Source organism: Mastigoproctus giganteus, chromosome 4 (genome assembly GCF_048544385.1).
Source record: "Mastigoproctus giganteus isolate SK-2022 chromosome 4, ASM4854438v1, whole genome shotgun sequence".
In the NCBI taxonomy this organism is placed as follows: Eukaryota; Metazoa; Arthropoda; class Arachnida; order Uropygi; family Thelyphonidae; genus Mastigoproctus; species Mastigoproctus giganteus.
Genome location: NC_143578.1, coordinates 98,392,968 through 98,412,236, shown reverse-complemented (window position 1 = coordinate 98,412,236; position 19,269 = coordinate 98,392,968). Strand labels below are relative to the sequence as shown.

Here is a 19,269-nt window from a genome sequence, read left to right as displayed (position 1 = left end):
TTTGTTTCCTGCTGAGCAGCATTCAGTTTCTTCCTGGCATAAGTGTTTCCTTGCATGTCGCCAAGACAACCTCCATTTGCAGTCAATTCGTGCGTGACCTTCTCTGCCATAATTGATAGTACTTCGCTGCCATGAGATGTAGTTGGTTGACAAAGTCTCTTTCCGTCGCTGTGAAACTCTAATGTCTTAGAAATGAAACAAAGTATGTTCCAGCTTTACATTTTCCTAATTAATCGTAGCCAGTGCTGCGCATTTGTTTTGTGACTGTTGGTAGTATAGACCCTGCCTTCCCCCCCAACTTCAATTGATCCGATTTGATTGTCTGATGGAACTGAATTTCTTCCTATCCATGAACAATACATAAAGTGAAAATAATTCTTAGAACTTGTGTTCTTTAGTACCATTTACCTATCATGTGGATGGCATATTAAAAGTTTTCCATGGTACGGTAAGCAATAATCTGGAATTGACAGAGACTGACAGGGTTCCCTAAAGTTCAATTTCCTTGTTCCATGAAAAAGAGGTTCACGTATGACCGGATCACTAACCAAATATACAAATAATTTTAAAAAGCCTGGAAATTTAGATGATTTAGAAGATGATACTTGAATTAATATATGGTATAACAGAGACCCTGTAAAGCTCATAGACTTTTATTGACGTATTTAACTTATAAAATCACTATAAATTAAGAAAAAAAACCAATAAAATAATAAAAAAAAACAATAACTTAAGTTACTGATCACTGTAGGTTTCTAAGAATAGGCTTCTTTTTTCTTCTTGTAGAAATTTGAATAACTGTTTGATTTAATAAATAACATGTTAATCATGTGATAATGCAACTCAATTGCCGTGCACCACTGCAGCGGAAAGTGATGATGTAATCTCTACGTACGATTCTTAGGAATTGATTCAACTGGCACTGTGCCATCCATTATCACTCAGAGAAATGACGCTCTCGAAAATGGGTGTATTTGCGTCCGCCTATCTCTATTTATTGGGCATTCGAAAGGAAATGGCTTTCGCCCATTTCCTTTCGAGCTATTTATGTGATTTATCCATCGTTGCTCTTGAATCAATCTGATTGTACACAAAAGCAAAGAGCCAAAACTGTTTATTAACTATAGTTTGACATATTGACAGCAAACTGATGTTTATCTCTTTTGTCCTTTAAACAATGTCCCGTTTAACCTAAATTTACTCCACAATTCGGTCATTGAACGTTGTAAATTTTCTTACCATTCGGAATGTTTGCTATAAATGTTGTAACATTACCTAAGTGGATGGGTTTTAATTTTATTTTCTCAGCAATCTAACATACAATTGTATACAATGCGAATACAGAACTTTGGAGATGCATTCAGACATGCCTGACCAATATGGTGGAAGAACTGGAGAAAGATGGGGGAATCAACGTCACCTCTCCTGTGACCTCTCAAGGCCACTTTACAGCAATCCATTCTTGGGGACACTACTTTAAACGATCCATATTGACCCTCGAAATCTTGTTTTATCCTCAGCATTACTGCAGTACAGAGAAGTGGTTGCAAACTCTTCTCTGTACTTGCACCCACCATACTAGTTATTTATTTGATTCAATTTGAGATCGTCGTCTCACCACTGGACAGCAAAGCGCTATCGGGGTTTATGTCAGTTACACTAATAAAATAGGAGATTTGGTATGAAAATACAAAAAGCTTGTGCGCATTTTCATACCGTGTTCAAGTTATTCGGTCTTGGACAAGGGTTGCTTCGTTGTACTCCTCCCCAGCTACTGGAGTTTTCATCAAGCAAAACAAGAAAACCGAATATCGAATACAGGCAACTGACAGTTATGAAATATACTGATGCCTCGTGTCCTTAGCTACCTCAGTGATTTTCTAAATAACTCACTCCAACTATATATATTAGACCTATGAAAATGTTCAATATATAAAAAAGCAGAAGCGCCCCTAGGGATTAGTGAGTGGGAGATCTCCGAATGCAGCTTAAAGGAGGCATACACAATAGGCACAGGGTAGTATGCACTGGAATATGGGATTCACTTCTAGGAACTTTCCCTGATGCAGATAACTTGCGATCGCTGAGGTAGCTTCCTCGATAGCGATCGCAACTGTCAGTCTCAAGAAGAGATGACTCAACGCTGATCCTGCGGACGTCCACAGATTTTGGAGATTCCAAGAGTCAAAGGACTTGTACCAGGAAACCTGATGGAAGTAGGCAATGACCTTAAATGAAAACAGATATCTTTGAATGCCATGAAGACTCGTGCAAAATGACCGCTGCTGTGTATTCCCTTTCACCTCCCTTCAAAGCCTTTAAGTGCTTTCGTGAATTTGGGAACATCATTTCCACAGGATGTTTTTTGATAGCCACATCAACAGAGTACAACATCAAGGATGTTGCCTACTTCCATAAGGGCTTGCAAATACTGTTTGCAGTCGGGAGGAGGGGGAGGGGGAGCTATATCCCATATTGATCAGCAATAACATTCCATCTAGACTTCGCCCGTGACCAGTATCTTATCCTCCATAATTTGTGTATATATATTCATTGTCATTTTAACATTAACTGTCATAAATTAATTGTAATTTTCAGTTTACTAGTCTTGTAGTCATTAAACATCATCTAAGTGCGAAGTTGCAGTGCAGCTAAATTTTTTTGAGTAGTTCCTGTGATATGCTGCATTAGTGGCTATTTCTCAAGTCTTAGAAATCATTTTACATCAGAGATTTCCCAAGTGATACAATGTGGTAGTTGCTAACTTTCGTTCACGAATGTATTTGACCCATATTTCAAATATCGTGCGAGTATAGTTGGTTCGACACTTGTTATTCGCTTGGAGAATCTTGATTAAAATCTTGTCGTTAACTGGAGGAATTTTTAAAGTACTCTTTAGTCGCAGCTGACTTAGCCAGTCTCAAATAGAGGGATTAAGGTTTCTCCCCGTGAATTACTTCGGAGGTTTCCCCCAGTTTGCGCAGCATGCAGGGCATGTTGTGTACTTGGAAGTAAAAGCCAATCTGTTTAAGTACTGGAGAGACCCACTCACCTGATTCTTCAGGAGTACGGCAAGATATTATAACACAACCCCTCTAAATGTACAGGAATGGAATGGAAAGAAGGGTTATTTAGAATTCGAGCACTAGTTAGAAGAAACGTATCTTTTTGGCAAAACTAGGGAAAATGACTATCCATTTCATTTTTTTATAGGAAGAGGGTGCGGTTTGTCAGCATATTATCTGCTTTCGCGTCTGGAATCCTTAGACATAAGTAGACCTTAAGATTTTTTTATTTTTTTTCGTTTTATTTTGTCTTTCGTTGTCCATCTGTAAAATCCATAAGTTGTGACATTAGGATTATTATAAAGATTTCTCGAATTCTCACTCATTTCTTATAAGCGAATTTCTCATATCAACACAGGCCTAATCACTGGGCTACGATAATAGCAAGGCCGTAATGACAGCTTAATAAGTATGACACTAAAACATGTCGTGGCTTATACATACTACAGGTGCAAATTACTGTCGGATACTTTTCCCAAATCACAGTACACATAGCCTTTATTCGTAATTGAGTAGGCTTGCCACTCTAGAGTATATAGGAAGCAGAAAGAAAGAAAGCTTATTGGCAGATTTTATACATGAATCATATGTTTAATTTTATACACACATGATAAGCAGTTCTAATTTAAAACTGAAAGTGACTCAGTATAATGGATTTACTGATAATGGCAGTTATCGCAACACCCTCAATGTTAGAAAACACTGAAAGAACCACTGTCTGATAATAACTATAGAGTCCTGCTCTATGCTTATTATTCGCAATAATTTTATTCAGAATTAAACTATGGGATGCGATACTTATTGTGAATTACCATTGCGATTCAGAAGATTGCTTTAATCTTTTGTAAATACAATATTACAAACACTAGACTGGACTATCCCTCTCTTGTTCATTGAAAGGACAGAATTCATGGGATACCTGGTTCCTAGGCAACTCAACGCGTCACTCCTCCGCTTGGAGGGGTGACAGCGTTGGGTTGAAGGGTGGACGAACCTACCACTTGGCAGGTATATAGGTACACTTCATCACTGCATTCACGTAGACGGTAATTCGATGTCAGTATGGATAAACGTCGTGAATTAACCGACTTTGAAAGAGCGATGATAGTGGGTGCCCGACGATTGGGTCACTATCGCGAATGCTCTTCGAACCATATTCTAGTCACCATGGCTCTGTGAGGAGGCGCATTGACCTGCTGGAAGAGTCCATTGCCCTGTGGGTGCACAATGACCATGAAGGGATGCAGATGGTCTGCACGGATGGACACATAATCTGGACCGTACAGATACGTCTAGACGTACCAGAGGTCCCAGAAATACCAGAAATTGCACTATCCCCGTTCGACAGTATCAAGAGTGTAACGGAATAACATCTCATCGTGGACAGCGCTGTGTGCGGAGAAAAGTGGAGGATGAAAATCTGCCTCGCATTCTTTCAGTCAACCGGAGAGCGACAGTGGCGCAAATCACTGCCGACTTCAACGAGGGAGGTGCCGGAAACGTCTCCACCAAGACCATCAGATGTTCATTAGCCGCAATAGATTATGGGAGCCGCCGACCCACCAGAGTCCCATTGCTAATACCACGACCCAGGACTCTGAAGCCTCAGCTGGGCAAAAGGAAATAGGCACTGGACCTTGGATGATTGGAGACGGGTCTCCTGGTCCGATCAGTCCCGTTTCCAGTTATTTCGAGCGGACAGGAGGGTGCATATCTGGTGGAAACCGCACGAAGCTGTGCACTCACTCGTCGTGTCAATAAGGAACTGTTCAGGCAGTCGGTAAGGGTCTGGGGCGTGTTGAACTGGCACACGTTGGGACCTCTGGTACATCTAGACGCATCTGTGAACTGTCCAGGTTACGTGTCCATCCTTGCAGACCATCTGCATCCCTTCGTGGTCATCGCACACCCACAGGGCAATGGACTCTTCCAGCAGATCATTGCACCTCCCCACAGAGCCGTGGTGACTAGAACATGGTTCAAAGCGCATTCAGCAGATTTTACCACCATGGAATGGGCTCCCCATTCATCGGACATGAACCCTGTGGAGCATTTTTGGGATGCTGTGAAAAGGTCCATTCGAACTTTGGATCCTCCACCCAGGAATGCGACGGAATTATGGGCAGAGGTGCAACAAGCATGGATGGAACCTGTGGAACGCTTTCGTGAACTAGTGGACTCAATGCCTCGCTCTGTGTCTGCCCTTATCCAGGCGGAAGGTTATTATTGTTATTATTTGGTTTTTAGGAGCTTTAGCAACTAAGGCCATATTGCTCCGGGAATATGCGGTGGTCATTCCCTGACCTTTCCGCATTCTCCGTATTTGGTGGTGACGGGCTCGAACCCCGGTCTAATCAAGAAGCGTGTGCTACGCACTGCTGCTCCTTCCCACCTGGCTACGGAGGCGCCTCAGGCGGAAGGTGGGCCTACCTGTTACTAGGTAGGTATCTCCTGATTTCTGTCCACTCAATGTATATATATATATATCCAGGTTTCAATTTCGATCTAAGTCAGCTGGGGTTGGTAGGCTAAGTAGGACTGTTTTTGCGAATGGGGGGGAACGGGAATCTGATGTCAGCATACTATTTTGAATCTTGCATGCAGGACTGTATGATATGATGGTATCCTGGAGCCCTCTTCTGTGTTTATGCCCAGACGCGTCGCATCCACTGTATCCCCCTTTTTCTCCTCTTTTGTATAGTCCTGTTTCATGTGGGGGAGGAGGAATTTCTCTGCTTAGGTCAGTATAATGGCTTTTCGGAGTTTTTAAAGAACTCGGATAGGCGATCAATGATTTCAACCAGACACGCGCACACGCACACGCAAACGCACAGTTCATGAACACATCAGAATAGAAGAGAAGATGAATAGAAGAGAATTAAAGGCAAAACACTCATTTATTATTTAATTGAAATTATTGCTTCATGATAATGTTTATTTATGTACGTTTTATGCAGATTTCCTCTACAGGATTACATTTCTGTTTGCTTCCTACCACAATAAGCAGCAATATGGATTATGGCTGTGACTGTTCTCTCCTAGTCATCGTCATCATCCGAAGATTCTCTTCCTTTTCCGCGACCTTCTGAACGGCAGTGCTATAAAGAGAAAATTAAATCTATTAATATATGGATAGTGTGGTTAACAACACTCAGAGATGGTGGAACATCTCTTTTCCTTAAATTTATTGTGTGTATATATATATATATATATATATATATATATGTATGAACTTCAATTTTTAAAAAAAGATAAGTTTCATTTAGGTAAATGAATTTATTTCGTCCTAAACGAAAGCATGAAGGTCAGAATTTTTTTCCGTTTTAAAGTTTCAGAACGAATTGCACTCATAAATAGCCTTTTCCTGTATGCTTCTTTTATTACGTTTGCGAAATGGAAAATGTTCTCCAACAAATTGACTCTTCGGGTTTGTCATAAACTGCACTATCCAAACTTTTTAAGAGTGATATACAGTGTATAGGCAGCTTTGGTCATACCAGACTCAAACTAAGATGTCACGGCGAGACCCCAAGGAAGATATCAACATTGTACTTGTAGCTATAGTTGGATTTACATCCCAATTTCAGAGCACATACAAAGAAAGACGCTAAAGTCTTTTGAAAGGCATATTGATCAAATTGTAAGGCTACCACGACATTGCCCTAAGCTGTACTTCCATAAGAAGAGAATATAATGAAGTAACACTTCTCTAAGAAGAGAAATATAATGTGTGCTATTAATAATGTGGTGTACCTCCTTCCTTCCATTCCCCAGACAGCCATTGTCAGCACCTCATTGATGGGAGGCTGGCACCTCAAGTACAGCATCTGACAACCGAGTGATGGGCTGTCAACCGAGTTGATCGGTTGAATTCAAAAGATGCCAAAAAGTGTTCATAGTAACTTTTCAAATATGAGTTAAGGAAATCTCCGGGCCTGTTTGTAAATAATAGAGTAAGTCTATAGCAGGAATTATATCCTTATTTTATAGCATAGGAAAAGAAAGAAAGATTGAGCAAAATATCAAAGCACGGTTCTCTGGATTTTTACAAAGTACATTGGAATAGACTTCTGCAATTTGCGCGAGTATATATCACTTACAGTATTGCTGTACTGACATATCACTATGATTTTAACGCCTTTTATGCCTTTTCGTATTAGAAAACATGTTTATATTAATACAAAAATAATTGTTTCACCTTTCTACAATTTAGGTTTTTACCCAGTGCACGTACCCAAACTTGTACAAAAAAGGGTTTCGCTGAATATATACGAAATGATTGCAAATTACTTGAAGTGTAGCGTCCAAAATTTATTTAAGATCAATCATAAATTGTAGAATAGCAACAACAGCTATTAGTACAATGTATGATTGGGACAGTTGTCTGCAGTAGCAATAGCTGTATGCAGTCTATATTGTGCGCCCTCGCTGTAACACAGTTGATAATCACCATCGTGGAAAATGCCTCCATTCTAACCCCCGTCAATGAGGTTCGGTTGGTCCTTTTTTGTTTCACAACGTTGCTGAGTTAGCCAGTCTCAGGCGAGGGTAGCATGGCCTTTCCTCCCGGAAATTGTTGCAGAATTTTCAACCAGTAAACAGACAAATCGGCCACAGAATATACGCAATTTACCGGTACAACATAAAACTCATAGCCTTAGTTACTTTGGCGCTATATACATACTATATGGAGTACAGAGTACAACTCGACTATCGTTTTTTTTTTTTTTTTTTTTTTCTGTTTCAGATTACTGTTAGTATTGTGCCATGCGACTAATTTGGGCTCACCAAATCAGGGAGTGCATTACACCTTTTCCATCTATTGCTACTTTCTTCTGATTATTATTAGTGTGGTATCCTTTCTTCTCTGAATCCTTTCTAGAAATTCTATTTCTTTCTTCGAGTGTGGCTTCTAGACCTGAATACGACAACTGGAAACTCTACACAGCCTTTGGCATCCAGGCTTAGCAGCAACAGTTCAGGTAGGAGGTGCTGCAACACCCTGCCTGCTACACACAATTTACAGACAAGATACTATGACGCCTCATAGCTTTAGTTGCTTTGGAGCAAGAACAAAGCAACAATAATACGACCTATCATCCTGCGATTATCACATCTTTGTGTACCTGAAGAAGGCGCTCAAATGACTTGTCTCTTTCATTCGGACAATAAAGTGAAGGAGACCGTCAGCCAGCGGTGTTTTCCACTGAAAGTGTTGCCTGATGGGGCCGCAGACACTGATTTTAACTAGGTGCGTCTTTGAGCTGTTTATTCCAAATGTCTGTTTTATCTGAACCACTTTTATATACTTGTAAGTATTACAGCTACACCCAGCTCTTAACTCTTTAGTTAATCATTGTCATCACTACATTCTTGGTCTTTACAGAATGTACTTCTTTAGCTGTGAATTTAAACAAGTTTTTGAACGTTTAATGAATCTATTGTTTACATTAGTATTATAATTGCTAAATGTTACAAGGAAGCGAGCGCTTTTTCTGCATCTGCCAAAAAAAAAAAAAAAAAAAAAATCGATCATTCGTACCTTTCCTATTGCCAAAAAGTGCTTGTCTAATTAAGCTTCCAACTTTATCAGATTATCCACGTCGGCCACTGTTTCAGCAGTTCACTCCAATGATCTACGACACGAAGCCCGAAAATAAACTGCACGAGATCCTGCCCTCTGTTACTCCGCAAAAGTTTGTATTTTGCCTCCTGGTTCCCTCTTCTGCCAGTGAAATATATCTCCCTCGTTCATTTGACCGTTTGACCGATTCCCTCCAGGACCTTATACACCCGCTATCGTGTCTCATCTAAGACGTGATTCCAAGCTTTTTGTTGGCCACACTTTCTAAGCCGTTTTTCATATGGACATCGATTAGCACACCTCACCAATCTAATTTTCCTTCTCTGAACCCTTTCTAGAAATTCTATTTCTTTCTTCGAGTGTTACTTCCAGACCTGAACACAATAATGTAATACGGTTTCACCATCGTCTTATCCAAAGGGACAATGACATCCTTTTCCCTGCTTGCGAAGGGCCTGTATATCATAAACAAGACACAGTGTTGCCTTCCTAGCTACCTACACTGCTTAGAAAATTTCATGTCTAACTAAAATATCACCCCTAAGTCTTTTTCGTCCTGGGACACTTCACTCCCCTTAGCTTGTGAGTAAATTCTGAATTTCTGTTCCCTAGGTGAAAAACCTTACATTTAGAAGCATTAAACTTCACTTGCCATTTTTCGGACCATTTATGGAATCTATCCAAGTTAATTTAAAGCAAAATAGCCTGATTCTGATCGTTAACGATCCCTCTAATTTTACAATTTCCCCTGCACTCCCTCCTTAACGTCATTAAGGAAAATAAGAAACAGAAGCGGTCCCAACATTGATCCCTCAGAGACTCCACTTATTACGCACTGGTCCACCCCGAGGTATGTCCATCTACGACTAATTCTCTGTCTCCTGTGTTTTAGCCAACCCGTGCTCCAACGAAGGATCTTGCTATTGATCCCATTGTTCCAGTTTATATAAATAGTCTTTCATAGGGAATCATTTCAAAAGCTTAGTACAGAGTATTTTTATATTTGCTTATTTCCGAATGTACTTTTAATCGTCAAATGATCGTGTTTAAAATTTGAACTCACTGTACAAATATAAAAAAAAAGCCAGGACAAGATTCGTCATTAATTTAATTATTTATTTACTGGTTCATTTAAGACCAGAAGCAACCAGTTTGGCATTTGTTACTTATATGCTTGTATATCGCATAAACTGTTCCAGTTTATGTGTGATATACAAGTATATAAGTAAAAAGTACATAATACAGTTTTGTTAAATTGTCCTGAATTTTGGTTCATATTGTGTTCGTAAGTCACTGCTGTTATAAAATAATTATTTGCGATATTATACTTACATTGATTAATTCCCTTTTTACACAGTGGATTGTCCTCTGAAAAGAAAGCAAAATTTAGCATATTAATAACAATCTTTCCGAACAGACTTGTATTTAAGTACATTAAATGGATAAAAATAAACGTTTCACATTCATAGCCAGTATATTACCTTTCAAATGAAGTTAATATACATCTTTTATTCAGACAGTTCTATTACTACCCCACAATGGCTCACCCTTTCTCCTTAGATCATTAATATTTCAAATGGCTAAAAATTGTGATTACGAGTCAAAATAAAGTTTCAAAAATATTTTCGAAAATTCAAGTACTGCGTTTCTCAGGATGAAACGTCTAGAGGTCCTAAACACGAGGCCTACAAGTTTTTTCAGACTCCATTTTTTCCCCCCAGTCTTGGACGATTTTATTATAATTATAAAATATGTCCGGTTTAGCGATCCAAGAATTTTTAAATACGTGAATCGCCATAAGAAAATGCAATATTCAAGAAGCCTTACAATTTGGCAGCTAGTACAGGGTTTTCCATTTTTCTGTTGAGCAGCGAACGAAACATCGAGCTATATTTTCCCATTAACGTTCTTCATGTCAGCCTCTGGTTATTACGTTAAAAATTTCAAGTTTTGATCTACAGACATGGCGCCTTTGAATAGCAAGGTTGGCAACACTAGGCATGGCAACGCTGAGCGCGGATCGAATTCCATAAATCTTTAAGTTTCTCTGCACGCAGAAAATTAAATTGGCGGAAGTTTCGTCGCAGAAATTAATATTTATTTAAACTTGATACGCATTTTTAATACTGTGAACTCATATTGGTAATATTTAAAATTTTTATATAAATGGTAACGCAATTGTAGCAGCTTTATTAAACAGCATATATCTCCAAAGCAGAAAAAAAAAATCATGCATGTGTTTAAAAATGGTAAGCAAAAATTTAATTGCGTTAAATCCAGTGATACAGATATCTGTATATCACTGGTGTATATACCAGATTTATGACCACCCCATCCGTAATGGACTATGCCGCATAGATTGCAGTATGAATTGCCGAACAACTTCGTACGCTAGAGCAGTGGTTATTTGCATCTGATCGTGCAAGCCAAAGTGATAAAGTAGCAGTTGTGAGACGTAGTAAAGTTATCACGGAGTTTCAAAAGAGCATTACTGTGGGATCTCGTGCGTCGGGTGCTTGCATATCGGAAACGGCACGTCTTGTTGTTTGCGTACGGCACACTGTGGTCAAAGAGTACAAAGAATGGTGCTTGCATCAAATGGGTGAAACCACCATCACCACCAATAGAACTGTAAAGGATTACACAAGATGGATGTTCGTGGTGAGCGAAGGGTGCAGCGCCTTGTACGGGCTCAACGGCAGGTCACTATGCGACATTCGACATAGCAATAAAATATGGAGAATGCAAGAACAATATACAAAATAATGATGCAATACACACTCGGATATGGGGTTCCAAGAAACACCCTCTTCTTTTGACTTTGCGCATTATGACCTCAGCTGCCAAAGCGCCATTAAACATCAAATCAACCAACCAACACCCTCTCCTCACCGCTGATCACGTCGACAGCGAATGCTCTTCATTCCAATTTGGCTTCAAGAAGGGAAAATTCTGTGAATACGTCTTGGTCTCTTTAGTATCAAATTCCACATATCAGCTTCCAGGGCAAAATACGAACTGGCCATATTCATTGACTTCGAGGGAGTTTTCAATTCCCTCTTGTGGGAGAGCGCTCTCAATTGTCTTACCAAAGCCAAGTACTCTCAGCAACTATTCCAAGTTATGAGAAGCTACTTCCAAAATAGACTCATCCAAGTAATCTTGAAACAGCAGTCTCTCTCAAGGACCATCTCAAGAAGATGCCCCCAGGGATCAGTTTTGGGATCCCTCTTCTGGAACTTAGTTTTAGACAGCTGGCTCATGCGAAAACCTGACAATATCTCTGCCTTCGCCTACGCCGATTTGGTTCTTCTAATTCCAGGTCGATCTCGTCTTCAACTAGAACAATCAGCCAATATAACTTTTTCGGAGCTAATCAAGTGGTCTAGTATAAATAAACTGCGAATCTCTGCCACAAAAACCAAACTGATGGTTTTTAAGGGCAAGTTAGATTACAGAAGACCTAATATAAAGATAGACGGTAAGCAAATCCATTTTGTACCTGAATTAAAACATCTTGGCGTAATTTTGGATAACAAGTTAACCTTCTCCTCTCATATTAATCACTTCGCCTCGAAGATTAAGAAGTTCACTGCAGCAATTATCCGCATTTCCAACTGGGGACTAAATAGGAAAGCTCTCTTACTATATTATACAGCAGTATTCGTACCAATAACAACATATGCTTCGGGAGTCTGGTTCCATAGAGTCGTTAATGTTAAACTCCGTTCCAAGCTCATCTCCATTCAACGGATTATGCTGCTGGCCATGCTCCAATGCAAGGCCGTCCTTGCATTGCAAGGACAGTGTCCTCTGCTGGAGTCTTACCACTAGACCTGCATGTCATCTCCAAAGGACTATGCTATTGTCTAAAGCACAGAGTTCCTGGCGAGATTCTCGGCATCTCATGCAATCTAACTGCTAACATCAAAGACGAGAAACGGAGAATCTGGAATGAACTTATCAATGTGTGGCAATCACGATGGAATTCCAGTACTACTGGTCAAGTCACCCACTCTTTTGTTCCTGCAGTTGCCCTCCCTCTCAACAAGAACGTCCGCCAATGGTTTTCTCCCAGCTTAACATCATATATAGTTACTGAGCACGGCTCCATCAACTCCAAACCATTTCAATTTAGCTTGTCTGACACCAACCTCTGCTTGTGTGGTGCTGAGGAAACCTGGACGCACATTGTGTATCGATGCAACCAACCTGTACCACGACGATAGATCTACACAACAAACTGCTGTCAGCAACTTTTCTGAAGGAAATGAAGTGGCACTGACTGAAAATTCTCTATCGTTCTCAGCTCTACAACAATTCTTCTCTGCTGTTTTCACCAAAAGAAAGCAACTCTTCTCGAGTCTATCATCATCTCAACAGCAAGGAACCAACCTTGCTGTTGGAACCAACCCTCTAAAAATTGATATCACCTACCATCTTTATTTATTTAATTTTTTTTTTTGTTTTTTTTTTTTCAGCTGGTACCCCAGTTTGGGTAGCTGTGGGCACCCGTACCCACAGCTACCCAAACTGACGAAAACCGAACCCACTACCTCTAGTGGGTTCGGTTTTCGTCCTTCCTAGGACAGAAAAAGACCGCTGTCTTGTGGTTCCTTGTGCCACAATTTATACTTCTGATTAGTTGCGTGATGTGATTTGCTGTGTGGACATGTTACATGTTCATTTCACTTATGACATTGTAATTAACATGATTCTGTGTATCATTGTATATAATATATGTATGTATGTACATAGCGGATTTGCCAGTTTCTGGCTATAGGCCGCTTGTTGTTTTGTTAATAAAGAAATATAAGAAGACGGCGAATGCTATGCTGTAAACGACACGCTGGAGGATTGAAAACGAGTGTGCTGGTTGGATGAGTCCAAATACCTGATGCAACATGCTCACGGGCTCCTTCGAGTCTAGCACAAGCACACGCGTCCATGGACCCACCATGCAAGGTGCCCACTGTTCAAGCAGGTGACGGTGGTTTCTTAATATGAAGTATGTTTTTTTTGGCAAGTACTAGGCGGCTGGTGCGTATGGACCATGATTTTATTGGTGAAAAAAAATTGTGGTCTGAATTGTGGTCTCCTAACGGTCTGCCGGCAGCCGTTAGGAGACCACTTACCTCCTGCCATGTTGCATTTTTCCCGGACAGAAATGAAATCTTCGAAGAAGGTAATGTGCTGTATCATCGGCCAGGCTGTACAAGAATGGTTCGAGGAACACAGTGAAGGTATCACATATCATGATTGGCCTCCAAATTTGCCTAACCTCAATCCAATTGGACACTTGTGGGATGTTTTGAATAGGAAGTGAGGCGTATGGACGCGCAACCGTCATCGATTCTGACTGTGGAAAGCCTTGCAGGTAGCATGGCTGCAGATCCCTACACGTTTTCAGAGATCTAGTGGAGTCAATGCCTAGACGAACAGTGGCTGTTATCCATGCGGTGTCCCAACACCAATCATAATTCGGTGAATGTTTTTTTTTTTTAATATTTTATTGTGAACAGTGTCACTGAAGGCGAATATTTAATATCATAGGCATCTTGGCATGAATATTCCGAGTATCCAATAGAAATGGATATACCGCCTTACAGAGCCGCACATTATTCAAATTATTCATGACTATAAAAACACGAGTTGTGACCATATCACTTCATTCCAATTTTTTGGCTTCCTCAGTGGAATAGCCACATCTCCAGTACTCAGGATGGCAAGTCATTGTCGTTTAGATGATTATTTGAGAGTGCGATGACGGGCCGTTGGGCAATTTGAAGCCGGGCAGTCGCAGGAGGAGGAGGTAGCACGTTGGCTTAATGTGCCACGCAGTGTCGTCTCGGCACTATGGAAGTAGTTTCAGAAGACAGGAACCATTACAAGAAGAGCTGTCCAAGGTCACCCAACAGCTATGTGAACCAGAACAGACCGCTATATGGCTCTAACAACAAGATTAAACCCTACGATATCCTGTCATCAACTGTTTCTTACAGTTTCTGTGACCACAGGTGAAAACATTTCCAACCGGACTGTGTTAAGAAGGCTCAATTCAAGAGGACTCTACGCATGGAATCGGGTGGTTTTTATCACATTAACACCAGACGCAGAGCTCATTGCAATGAAAATGTGACTTGGAGCCCTGACAAATGGGATGCAGTTCTGTTCTCTGATGAGTCCTGTTTTAGGACTAGAAACAGATTATAGACGTTATTTCATCTGGAGACAACGAGGAATCGGTAGCATCTCTCCAACATCAGCGAAAAGGACACTCACGGTGGAGGCGGTGTTCTCATGTTGGGCTGAATAATGCCGCGATCAACGGCCGCGACCTTCTTCAAGTTTTTGATAGGGGTACCGTAAATGTGCAGAGGTACCGAGAACAGATCCTCGAACCCTATGTGCTACTTTTTAGGGGTGTAGTTGGCCCGGATTTTCTTTTCATGCACGGCGGAGGTATATCGTGAAACAAGATATCCAAGGACTACCGTGGCCAGCACGATCACCAGACTTAAATCCGATCGAACATGCTTGTGACGCCCTTGAACGTCGCATTGCACGCCGCCAGCTAACTTCTCGGTCACTTGGTGAACTAAGGGCTGCGATGATGGAAGAATGGGATTTGTTGCCACAGAATTTTATAGGCACCCTTATATTGAGCGTGGGTCGCCGCTGTCGGGCCTGTTTAGCTGTTTGAAGGTATCATACGTCGTATGTTATGTGACCATATTTTCGAACATCTTGTATCGACTTATGGCCATATGGTGCAAGGAAGCCTGAGGCTTATGCTGCACTAGCCAAAAAAAAAAAAAAAAAAAAAAATTCTGAATTACTTGAGAGAGAGAGAGAGAGAGAGAGGAATCACCTAGAAAGAGAAGAATGATGATATCCAGCTCAGGACCCTGTATATGCCAAGCCCATACTCACTAGATGTGAGCCCCTGGGTTACACGAACATACCAAATTTTGTTCCGTTTCATCGCAAACTGAACAAGTTATATCACGTTGATTACTTTTGTTCTCCTGGAAACTCGGGTTTTTCGTCCAGCAAACAGAAAATCGACCTCAAAACACACGCAATTTACAGATAATATTCACGGAGAAGAAACATGGTCTTAGTTGCCGATGCTCCTAAAAAAATCCCATAATAACACAATAACAACAACAACGTATTCTGTTAATTTTGTCGAGCAGTGTATATATACTTAATTGCTAATATGTTTTATGCGCTTTAAAGGAATAAACTTTCAGTTGTATTGTGGTTATGTGGCTATTGTAAAAGTTATCGATTAAACATTATACGCACATTATTTGAATTAGGGAATGATACTTTTGGGTTTGCGTATGTTGTGTGATTTATATTTTGGGTGGAAGACATTTCAAGCATTAAGGCCTAACGCACAATTTGGTGTGCTAGCAGATGCTGGTTCGCCTAAAGATTTATGTTATAAAATTAAATTAAATTAAAAATCAATTAAAAAAGGAATACAAAAAGTTAGAGGAAATGGAAAAATTTCCATGTCCTCTAACCTTTTAAATAAAGTAAGGTTAATGGATTATAAAAACAATTTGAAAAAGGAATACAGAATGCAATAAAAGTTTAGAGAAGAAGGAAAAAAGGGGAAAAAAAAAAAAAGTTAAAAAAAAGAGCCAAGTGGATGAATGTAATTCCCCTCCCCCATTTTCCCCTTTCCTTCTTCTCTAACCTTTTATTCCATTCTGTATTCCTTTTTAATTTAATTTTACAACGTAAATCTTTAGGCGAACCGGCATCTGCTCTCACACCAGATTGCTAGGCAGTACCGTTAGGCCTTAAATGCCTTCCATCCAAAATATAAATTGCGCAACATAAACAAACCGAAAAAGGATCATGCCATATATATATATATACTACATTTTTACTCTATATATAGTAAAAAAATCCTCGGAATATCTCGTGGGGTAAGCCGTGTTTCGAAGAAACTATCGTGATCAGTTAATTCAGTTTCGATTGAAGATATGGTTATAAATTTTTCAATCAATAACGGGATTTGAACTCGCCTCTCTAAACAAGTAGACAAACGAGTGACAGGTGGCAAAATAGCTATATTCTTATCGAGGACCTTGTGACATTTAACAAGGTGGTAAAAATGAAATATATTTATATCTGGAGTAAGAGCTGATACCTCTTTGATTAAATGCCATGCAACGCACCGCACCGCACGTTACGATATCTAGACCTGTGGTTTATGGTGGGGGTGGGGAATCATTGCGCAGAAAGTGTCCTGAGGAATTGGCCACACAACTGAAGAAATGAAACGAGCTGTCTGAAATGCATTCAATGCCATCACTCCTGGTGCTCGATTCTCACATCGTATATGGAAGCTCATAATTGCAAGGAAATAGCGGAACACATATATACATATACCCTGGATGTGCAAGTAAAGTTTTTCATAATTTATATTTATTACATTTTATTTTTGAATGATGAATACATAAGGATTAATAGATATTTTCTAGGGTATACTTGTGGAGTTTACCGTGTGACTGCATGTAGCAGTTACGTAGTCATATTATGTTATAGGGTTTTAGGCGCATCAGCAACCTAGCCATATATCATGTCTGTAAATTGCGTGTGTTAATCGGTCCCACGCCTGGGACCGATTAACTGAGCAACCTTATGAAAAAGGACCATAAAAATTGATAGGGTTCGAGGTCTTTTCCAGCGGGTGGGGAGGACGGTGATTATACTAATTTTGCTACCACTAGGGCAGTATCACGGTCAACTGAAACGCATGTACTCAAGAAGATATTTATTAATACGATGTTTTTGATCTTATACTCTCTCTCTCTCTCTCTCTCTCTCTCTCTCTCTCTCTCTCTCTCTCTCTCTCTCCTACATTTCGATTCTTACCTCATTTACAGAAACAAAACGTCTCAGTAATTCATTTAATTGAGTTCCGTTATGAAACCAATGTGGTAAAGAATACCTTCCTCGAAAGACGCTGTCTCCAAATTACTAGTTGAAGTTTAGATTTCTTTTATGATCATTTTATTTTGTAATCATCATTATCTACAAATCGATCACATCAGGAACACAATAAATTCTAATTTTTTCTTTTTTTTTTTTTTTCTTTTTGCTTTTCATACGTCAAAATATGAAACTTACCATGCTAAAGGTGCGTCCCGGCGAAGAAGAAGGTGGTGGAGGTGGCTGCAAAAATAAAAATAGAAAAAACAAAGGAAAATTATTTAACTTTAAAACAATAAAAGCACTCTAATTCCACGCGATAAACAGACGCAATTATAGTTTATTGATTCCTAAGTATAGTATGATCACAATACAATTATTACAATTACTCTTATATTTACTAAATTATTTCTTTCGAGTATGATTTTGTCGTCATCAGGAACAGTTTATAGTGAATATGTTGCTTATGTAATGTACTCTAAGAGATTACCAGAAAGTCACTGTATACCCCACAATTGGAATTATCTTTTTCATGGTGCAAATCAGAATAATCAATTGTTAATTAATTAATTAAAACTTATTTACAATTTTATTTACAGTTTTTAATTTATTTATAATTTCTGAATTTTACTCGTGTGTTAATATTAATAGTTTCAAATACACTGAAATATGATATAGCTTGCTTAGAATTTCCCGAATCAGATAGAGGGGAAAACTATTTTACCTGATCTCCACTATTACTGCATGTATCCAGTGCACTTTGAAGACTCTCATTGGAATGATCGTCAGTTGAATTGCTAGCTGAACTCTCTGTTTGATTGATTTGTTGCTAGAAGGAGCAAAACAAGCAGTTAAAAAAGTACAACAGCAACAAAACTTCACAGATTTACAGAATTCTCTTTCTCTTAATCTTGAGGGAGGGTGTAGGAAGAGAAAGAGGGTGGGCTGGTCGGTTCGAAATTGTGTTTTCCCATGAAATGTCTATTGAAAAATAAGAGAAATGGGTGCATCCAATGTCTTTAGGTGCTTTGATCGATCGCTACTATCATGGTCGATGCTCTTATAACTTAATCTCTTGCTAATACCTGTTCTTAATTAAGTATTTAATAAATCTTAATCTTAATTAAGTAATTAATTAAAATTATCGTACTAATATCTTAATTAATTAATTAAGATATTAGTAAGAGATTACTTAATCTCTTACTAGTATCTGTTCTATTTGAATTGATTATTGGGTCTCTGTATACTAGATTGTATTAATATTGTTAGTCAAAAACTAGCGGTTCTCCAAGATGTGTGAACTGTTGGAGGAGGAAGCTCTCCTCCGAGTACGCTGCCTTGATAGTTTCTGTCCTTATTTAGATCGAGCCCTTGAAGTGGTAAGACGAAGGACAGACTATGGAGGCAATTGATGCAAGAAAGCAAGCTTATATGGCATCAGCCAACACACACACACACACACTGCTTCGGAGGGAGAGCGTTGCTCAGCATGCCTTGAGGTCTGGCATGGATATGGGTAGTCCCATGATATGTTAAGCTGGAAGTGTCCCCGGCCTTGTGCAGTCATCAGGGAGATCTGAGGACTGTAAAAATGGCAGTAGACCTGTGATGTGATGTGTCTATTGCAGGTGTTGAAATTATTTATAACTAATTGAAGCTTAATCC

At 39.6% G+C, this 19,269-nt stretch overlaps 1 protein-coding gene across 1 annotated transcript in view; it reads right to left on the bottom strand.

Moving 5' to 3' along the window:
- Positions 1 to 6,035: 6,035 nt before the first annotated feature.
- LOC150086939 (uncharacterized) overlaps positions 6,036 to 19,269 on the bottom strand; it is a 32,062-nt gene continuing 18,828 nt past the window's right edge. The window contains exons 5-8 of the mRNA XM_090371696.1: positions 18,329 to 18,433; positions 17,803 to 17,847; positions 9,982 to 10,017; positions 6,036 to 6,163 (exon numbers count right to left, since the gene is read on the bottom strand). Coding sequence (XP_090227822.1) covers positions 6,104 to 6,163; positions 9,982 to 10,017; positions 17,803 to 17,847; positions 18,329 to 18,433 — 246 coding nt within the window. The 3' untranslated portion in view covers positions 6,036 to 6,103. The remainder of the gene's footprint in view (positions 6,164 to 9,981; positions 10,018 to 17,802; positions 17,848 to 18,328; positions 18,434 to 19,269) is intronic.